Source organism: Monodon monoceros, unplaced genomic scaffold (genome assembly GCF_005190385.1).
Source record: "Monodon monoceros isolate NGI ecotype Baffin Bay Population unplaced genomic scaffold, NGI_Narwhal_1 Super_Scaffold_18, whole genome shotgun sequence".
NCBI lineage: Eukaryota > Metazoa > Chordata > Mammalia > Artiodactyla > Monodontidae > Monodon > Monodon monoceros.
In genome coordinates, this window is record NW_021703774.1 from 4,416,997 (window position 1) to 4,425,634 (window position 8,638).

The 8,638-nt window shown below is 43.7% G+C and overlaps 1 protein-coding gene across 3 annotated transcripts in view; it reads left to right on the plus strand.

The window, feature by feature from the left end:
* The first annotated feature begins 1,769 nt into the window (after nucleotides 1–1,769).
* The window catches only part of DENND1B (DENN domain containing 1B), a 265,632-nt gene continuing 258,763 nt past the window's right edge, over nucleotides 1,770–8,638 (plus strand). For 2 of the 3 annotated variants that reach the window (XM_029227515.1, XM_029227516.1), the window contains exon 1: nucleotides 8,376–8,484. In XM_029227515.1, coding sequence (XP_029083348.1) covers nucleotides 8,468–8,484 — 17 coding nt within the window. In that variant the 5' untranslated portion in view covers nucleotides 8,376–8,467. Of the gene's footprint in view, nucleotides 2,072–8,375; nucleotides 8,485–8,638 lie in introns of those variants that run through there. The other variant, XM_029227517.1, reaches the window with a different exon arrangement.

Consider the following 8,638-nt stretch of genomic DNA (forward strand, 5'->3'; position numbering starts at 1 on the left):
GTGTTTTATAAAGAAAATGGCTTTTAAAAATGGCTCAGTGGTATTCTGCAGGCTGACTTCTATTTCCTGGTACCTCTGGCACACAGGGGAAAGAGCATTCCTCCACACAGGCTTTCTTGGAATAAAATGTCCCTGGAGCATTTGCTTCCTGCCTCATCATGTACAGTAGTACCTGTTTTACTTACTAATCTGTACCTCACAGGACTATCGAGAGACCCAGCTAATAAAATATCATCATAAAGCACTTGGCAAAATCACAACAGCTCTAGAAAGAATGCAAATGTGGAGAGGCTTGTCTTTCTGGTATGTACACGAAGTCTTTGTGCATGAAATGATATAGTGACTCAAATGTTAAGATTTTTTTTTTTCTCTCTCACAAATTGGAAGTAGTTTTTCCAGCGGGCTTGCTGGAGTGAGTTTTTGTTAACTCAATCATAGGCCACTTGATTGAAAACCTTCCTTCTAATTCTAATAGTAGGCCTCTCCTCATGAATTCATGCCTGCATCACTTAAGAGTTCATACCTGCTTATTTAAAGGGGAAGGGCAACATGCTTGTGTTAAAAATCAGAGAGGGAAATAAATGGGTCACGTGGGGATCAATGGCCTTATGTCATCATGGAATAGGAATTACTAGCACCTGTTTGGTAATTTTCTTAAGTAACCGCGGTGAGAACACAGTGTAATTACCATGCACAGTACGTAGGGTAATGTCCTATGTTCCTGATCTACAATCCAACGCAGAGGGAGGTGAAGGGAAGTCCAGGGGGTGGCTGTGTGGCAACAGACAGAGCAGTCAGTCCACACAGGTGCAGGGGCAGCAGACGGGGTGACTGAGTCACCGGTCCTGAGCCCCCCTGCATTCCTGCTTTGCTCAGCCATCCTGATTGGCAGCCTCAAGAAGACAGGAAAAGGCTACTGGAATTGTGCACGGTGAAAGAAGAAAGGCAGGTACGGCTGAGTCCTCTTTACAAGTCAAGCGAATTCCCACCAAGCTAAGAAGACCTTGATGAGTTTCATGGAGCTGCCAGTAGGCTTCCCTTCCCAGGGAAGATTACCGGCCATGGATGTCTTGCCAGATACTTGCCTATGTCTTGGATCTGTGACATCAGAAAAAACAGCAGAGAGATAAGATGACAGCCAGGAGACCTCTCAGTCCGTTTATTTTTATTTTTTTTGCGGTACGCGGGCCTCCCACTGTTGTGGCCTCTCCCGCTGCGGAGCACAGGCTCCGGACGCGCAGGCTCAGCGGCCATGGCTCACAGGCCCAGCCGCTCCGCGGCATGTGGGATCTTCCTGGACCGGCGCACGAACCCGTGTCCCCTGCATCGGCAAGCAGACTCTCAACCACTGCGCCACCAGGGAAGCCCTCCTTGTTTATTTTTATCATCTTCTTATTTGCACCAGTAAGAAAGGGGGAAGTAGTCAGACATTTTGGAGTTTTGAATCTCTGCTTATCTCCTCAAGGCTATTCTGCTGTGGTATTTAACTGAGTTCTGTTTGCGGGCACACAGCATTTTTCTTTCTCTCCCTAGAATTGCTCAGACATAAGTGCGTGTAATGTTTGCCTAGTTATTGTATCTTAGGAAAGTAGAACTTGCTGTAAGGAATTGGGATCATTTCTTTCTTTGTATCAGGATGAGGGCTGCTTATAGGGGTTACTGACTGTGTTGAACTAGTAACATTGCATTAGATGCTCTTACGCTACCTTCAAGTGAATTCTAACGTCATTGCTCATCGGATATGATTACTAGGCTCCGGAGAGTATTAGATGGGTGTGAGCAGAGTTGCCATACAATGCGGATGTCTTTATTTGTGTGGAGTATCTGGTGGGCGGGGTTGGGAGAGTCTTTCCCACGCAGCGCCACAGGGTTACACACACTCCGCCCTGCTTCTTGCAATCCAGCGCGGCTCCCAGGACTTACGAAGAAAACTTGTCTTTGCTTACAGTCGGTTGCTGATACTCTGCTCCGAATATTCTTTCATCTTAACTCGAAGGACTGTTTTAAATTTTCCAGTGTCTGGAAAAATGAGGAACAAAGGTAAAAGTGAGCTAGCTGAAGGTGGTCAGAGGTAAGAGAATCTGATTTTATAATTTTGGGCAAATCACCTGAAACGGGGGAAGGAGAATCTCTTTTTGCTGCATTATTTTAGAGAATTCTACTGTCTTTTTAGCTAAAAGTTTAACAGCAAAAGAAACAAATATCATCATTTCCTATTTGAATTTTATAAATATTTGGATATGTTCAGATTTGGTAATAAAGATGTTAAGAATGATCTGAACCCTTTGTCTCCAAGCTGGAAGACAACTTCTGAAGTTGGCTTTCAAATTAATATAGAATGCTAATATAGGCTATGAGGTGTGAAGACAACTCAAGGAATAATATGTTCAGGACACATATTGCTCCAAAGTCTTCTCATCTACCTTATCTGTATTAAAAAAAATTATTTATTTATTGGCTGCGTTGGGTCTTAGTTGCTGCCCGCGGGCTCTTCATTGGGGTATGTGAGCTTTTCTCTAGCTGTGGGGAGCGGGCTTAGTAATGGTCGGCAGCATGTGGGATCTTAGTTCCCCAACCAGGGATCAAACCGGCATCCCCTGCATTGCAAGATGTATTCTTAACCACTGGACCACCAGGTCTCTCTATTTTAAAAGTACTTCATATGTCATTTGAAAGGAGAATTTTACCTTTAGATTCAAATTCATGATATTGCTGCTAAGCATAAAAAGAATAATATACTTAGAGAATGTTCTTTTTAACAACACTATCTCAGTTGGTATTAGAAGGCAGGTCCTACTAAAATATTTTCAAGATGTTTTTCTAAAGACTTCAAGAAATTTGACTTGTTAAATACTTTATATAAAGGATTTTTCTTCCTTAGTAAATGAGGTGATGATATTATTAATAAATTTCACCAGGGAATAATAATAGGAGGCAGTGTAGCGTTAGATTTTAGGGAATGCCTGACTTGGATCCATGCTGAGTGTTAACTCATGAGAGGGTTGTGTCTAAAAGCTCATGTCTAAGTTAATTGTTTGGAACTTAAAACCCTGATATAAATTGGTGAAGCTCATGGCCCAGATGAGTCTAGCTATGCTGTTCCAAACTTGAAGCATTATTAAAGGTATTACTTAAGAAATACCATTCTAGAGTTGACAATATTGTTTCTTTTTCCATACTCCAAAGGGGAAGGAGCTGTCGATACTCCAGGTATCAGTATCTCTTCATTTCTGTCTAAGGCATATTTCCATTGTGTGAATGGATCGAGTCTGGGGGGCCAGGGGTTACCTTTATGGTTATCACAGTATGTTGTGAAGCAGGACAGTTGTCTCACTAAAGGCCCTGAACTTAGATTTCCCCACACCATTAATATGTAAGGATGTATATAAGTCAGGGACTATTTGGGTATGGCTTGAGGAAGGTAGACATTATTAGGTGGATAGTGTAGTTAAAGCTAGTCAATTATGATGTCTAGTTAAAACGTATGCTGAAAGTAGTTAAAACTTCAGAATTAAATATTTTGAAAATTATTAAAGGCACTTAAGGGCAGTCAGGGAAGCAAGGAGTACTTGGTGGGGGTGAAGAGCAAGTGAAGTGGCCACCAGAGCCATCTTCCATCGAGAGGGGGTTTGTTAAACTGGATGAACTGGAGTCTCTGTTATCATGGCCATTTGGGGCTTAAGGCCCTTCCTAATGTGGGAAGTCCAATAGGATACCCCTCAGAACCGGGCATGCCAAAGGGATTCAAGGGAAACTGATTGTCTCAAACATTGGAGCAGAGTTAATCCTCCTGGAGGATTCATAACTACAAGTCACATCTCACCTGGGTGGTCTGAAAAGTTTCAAGCTGAGAATTTAGTATCAGAGGGTTCTCAACTGGTAGTGCTCCTTAGACTTCTACCGGCAATAAATGAATATCCTCTCCAGAGAACTCAGCTTCCTTTCAGATCTCACTAAATTTCCACATATGAAGCTCCAAGGATCAGGTAACAAAAGGAAATCACCACACGTGGAAGAAAAGAAGGGACCATAAGTTAGAGCCAGCAGAAAAAAATCAGATAGTAGAATCAGACCCACAAAGGCTTCAGAGATTGGAATTATCATAAACAGAATTTAAAATAGGTATGTTAAATATATTTTAAGAAATTAAAGAGAGGCTTAAAACACAAGTTGAGAAAGCAGATTTAAAAATAACCAAAAAGAGCTTTAGAAATAAAAGTAATATAAATTGAAAACTAAATGTTTAGCTTTAACAGAAGATGAGACAAAGCCAGGGAAAGAATTAATGAAAAGGAAGATACCATATGAGGGGTGAGATAGAGGGAGGGGGTATGGGGACACGTATACTCATAGGGCTGATTCACTTTGTTGTACAACAGCAACTAACACAGTATTGTGAAGCACTTATACTCCAATAAAGATCTATTTAAAAAAAGATATTTGTGAAATTATCCAGAATTCTGCCTAGAATGATAAAGAAAAAGAAATTATGAAAGAGATGTTAAGAGAAATGGAGGGTAAAAAGAGAACATGTGTATAATCAGAGTCCCAGAAGGAAAGAGGAGAAAGGATGGGGTTCAGAATTTCCCAGAACTGACGAAAATCACCAGTCCAGGGTCAAGAAATGCAAAGAAATCAAGAAGGATGGATTAAAAAAATATCTGCATCTCAATGCTTCATAGCGAAACTAGAAGTCTAAAGACAAACAAAAAATCTTAAAAGCAGAGAGAGAAGACAGATTACACTTCAAGATTACTTTCAAAATTCACATTATAACTAGAGATGCTAGAAGACAGTGTAATGGTATTGCAAATGTACAGAAAGAAATGTCAATTTAGAATTCTTTATCAGTGAAGATATTTTTCAAGAGTGAGGGTGAAATACATACATTCCTCACCCAAACAAAAAGTGAGAGAATCAGTCAGCACCTATGGCATGTATTTTAGGCAGAAGGAAGGCAATCATAGATGGGACATCTAAGATGGAAATAAGAAAGAAGAGCAAACTAGGTGGTAGATGTCTGGGTAAATCTAAACAAACATTGATATAAAACAAGAGTATAATACAACATAAATAATGTATTGTAGTTTTGGAGGGTATTTTAAAGGTCCTTGTGTTGTCCGGGAGAAGGTTCATGTAGTGATAAACTTTGGACTTAATCAGATAAATTTGCCTGTTAAAATTTCCAGGATAATCACTAGATGAATAGGAACAGAGTACATAACTTACAACTAGAATAGGGGAGAAGTGGAAGCATTAAAAAAAAAAATCTAAATCAATCCTAAAGAAGAAAAGGTGAGAGAAAAAAACCACAGATCCGGAGAAGACAAATGGAAAGTACAACATTAGATGGCAGAAATAAATTCAAATATGTCAGCAATTATAATACATGCAATGGTCTAAAAGCCCAATCTAAGAGTCAGTGATTATCAGACTAGGCTGAAAGCCAAAAGTAACATTTGTTAGCTAAATCTACACATAATGATTTAGAAGGCTTTGATGTAACAGGATGAAAAGAGAGTTACTAATACTAGGTAAACACTAATCAGAAGAAAGCTGTTTAGATACTAAGGCAAAAGCATTGCTAGAATTTAAGAAAGTCACAACATAATGATAAGTTTACCAGGCAGATATATAATAATTATAAACTGGCTTGCATATTACAACACAGCCCCGAACTATATAAAACAAAAATTGAAAGAACTTCAAATTGAGATAGACAAATCCACCATCACATTAGGAGATTTCAAGTCATCTCGTCCATTAATTGAATTGTGTCAGGCGGATGCAAATCCAGTAAGAGGAGATGTCAACAACACAATCATAATATTTGATCAAGGACATATTTTTATTTAGTTATATTTTGGCTGTTTCGCATCGCGCGGCTTGTGGGATCTTAGTTCCATCGACCAGAGATTGAACCTGGGCCCACAGCAGTGAAAGTGCTGGGTCCTAACCACTGGACCACCAAGGAATTCCCAAGGACATATTTTTATGTATATTCTTTACAAACACACACAGAAAACTAAAATAAGCTCAAAACATTTTAAGATTATTAGCTTATAAACTATGTTCTTTGACCACATGCAGACTATGTCCTTTGATGACTATAGTCCTGAAATACGTTAACATCAATAGTCAAGTAGGAAATATTACTGCTGAAATATGATCTTAGGAAGATCTAATACCAATTTGAAGACTTGCCCTTTGTAGAGTTCTCTACTCTCCACTCATGTCAGAAGTTCTAAAACTGCTAAACTTATACCATGGGTTTCAATAAACATCTCACCAAGATAATTGTATACAAAATTCTCTTTTTTCAGTAATTTTAAACAAATCATGCAAATTGTGTCCATCTGTGTTTCTATCCCTTTTACCTCAGTAATATCTGAATAGATGAATAAACCTCTTCATCATGGTCAGCCTAAAAGCCAGTTTAAAAAGATTTGTGTGTGCATATGTAGTATTTCCTCTTCATATACTTAAAGTAAATTTAAAAAAATTATATTGTGCAGGGGTATGACTGTCACTTAAATCTCAACAAATGGTTGGAGAAAACAGTTGTATTAATAGTTCCTCACCACAAATTAAAAACTCCTGATGCAGGCACCCCAGGTAGGGTTCCTTTCTTTGGAGAAGAATTAAATATAATGAAAGTAGAAGTCTGAGAAATTTAGTGACACTTGGAGCAGAAGTGGTTTTTGAGTTTACAGATTTTTTTCCAAGGCTTTGGACTTTTCTTATGTAGAAAAGAGTTTTATTTGGGAAAAAAATTATGTGGTGTATGTTGCCTCATTGTGAAACTGAAATCCACAGAATGGTTTCTCAATAGAGCACACAATTAGTAGCACTTTTAAATTTGAACATCATATCATTCATGTGATACACAAGTAGTAATTCCCATTTTACAAGTGTAGGAACCAAGAAACTGAGTGTCTCACCCCAAGTCAAGCTATGACAACACATTATGCTAAAATATAACTTTTTTGTTTCCCCATTATGTCCTGTCCTCATTTTAAACTATCGGGTCTGACTATGCAATATATCTTGTTCTGTTGACCAAGTAACAGCCTATCTTTGGTAAGAACGTTTGAGATCGGTATAACTGAGTTTAATTTTAGGTTCTTGATTCTAAATTCTTTATTTAATTCCCAAGACTTCCTGTTTAACTTGTATGTCTCATGACTCACACTCTATACATACCACATTTGGTTTCCTCTCATCCTCTTACCTTTTACATGAATAAAGTCTGAAGCAGCCCCTATTTGGATGAAAAACACTGAAGCCATGTGTCAAGGGTGGTAACGTGTGGGAGAAGCCTTCTTGGGAAGGTCTCTGCGTTAACAGCCCAGCCCTGGACGGCCTTTCCCACGTCCATCCTAAGACTACTTCTAGCTCTGTTCTCACCCCAGGGAGAGAGGCGGTATAGGGTAGACCTGGTCTGAAATCCAGCTTGGCCATCATCCCGGGGTTGGTTTGGCCCGCTTCTTCATCTATGAGATGCTGGTGAAAGTGTCTGTCACGTAGAGTGACCGCAAGTGCTGGGACGGTGCATACCAGCTGCTCCCACGTACCCCAGGGCTCTGAACACTGCAGCTCTTTGTACAAGCCCCTCTGCCCTCGGGCCGCCGTCCAGCCCTAAACTCCCTGGCTGCCCTTTCACGAGGCCTGTCCCTTGGTGGGTGTGTCCCCAGGTGAGTGCTTGGCCGTGCGGCGGCCTGTGGTGGGGGAGGTCTGTGTCCCCGATGTGCAAGCAAGTGGAGCACTGTTATTTGGCTGCTTGGCAGGGCTCTTGAGCAGGTGCAGGTCCTAACCTTCCCGACTCCAGAGGGGGCGGCTCTGGATTCGGAGGTAACCAGGCCCAGCTGGAGCTGAGCGGCACCTGGAGCTCCGTCCGGGTTTGCAGCCTGACAGCAATGAAACGCACCAGCCTACGCAGGGTCGAGCAAACACGGGCAATTGGTGCTCCGGGCGCACGCGGGGTGGAGCACAGGGCGAGTCCAGGTGCTTCGTCAGGTTCTTAGCTTTCCGCGGGCTGCAGCCCTGACGCCCCGAGCCTGGGCCTGCCCCGGGGAGGCAGCCGGCCGGTCCGGCGCTCAGGACGCGGGGCACTTGGCGGTCTGGCCTAACAGCGGCCCGCGGGCCACCGGGCAGGGCCCCTAGGGGGGCCCCCAGACGCCCGCCCACGGCCCGGCCCCCCGCCCCCCCGCCCCCCCGCGGGGTCCGGCGGGCCGTGCGGCCCAGGTGAGGCGGTCTGGCTGCGGCCCCGCCCGCCGACTTCCTGGTTTGCGGAAGGTGCAGGCAGCGTGAGGCCGGCGCGAGGGGGTGGCGGGGGCGGCGGCCGCGCGGTCACTCGGAAGTGGGGGCGGGGCGGGCGCAGCTCCACCGCCGGGCCGCGGCCGCCGGGCTCTGAGCGGCCGTTCCCGCGGCGGCCGGCGGGGCGGGGCGGCCCCCGCGACATGCAGCCATGGACTGCAGGACCAAGTGAGTGCGGGCGGCGGGCAGCGGCTCCTCCTCGGTCCCCCGACCCCGGGCCGCAGGACCCCCGGGTCCCCGGACGGCCTAGGCCGCGGAGCCTGCGGGCGGCGGGGGCGCGCGGCCCGGCGCGGAGGCCTGGGCGCCGGCGCGGCCGCTGCGG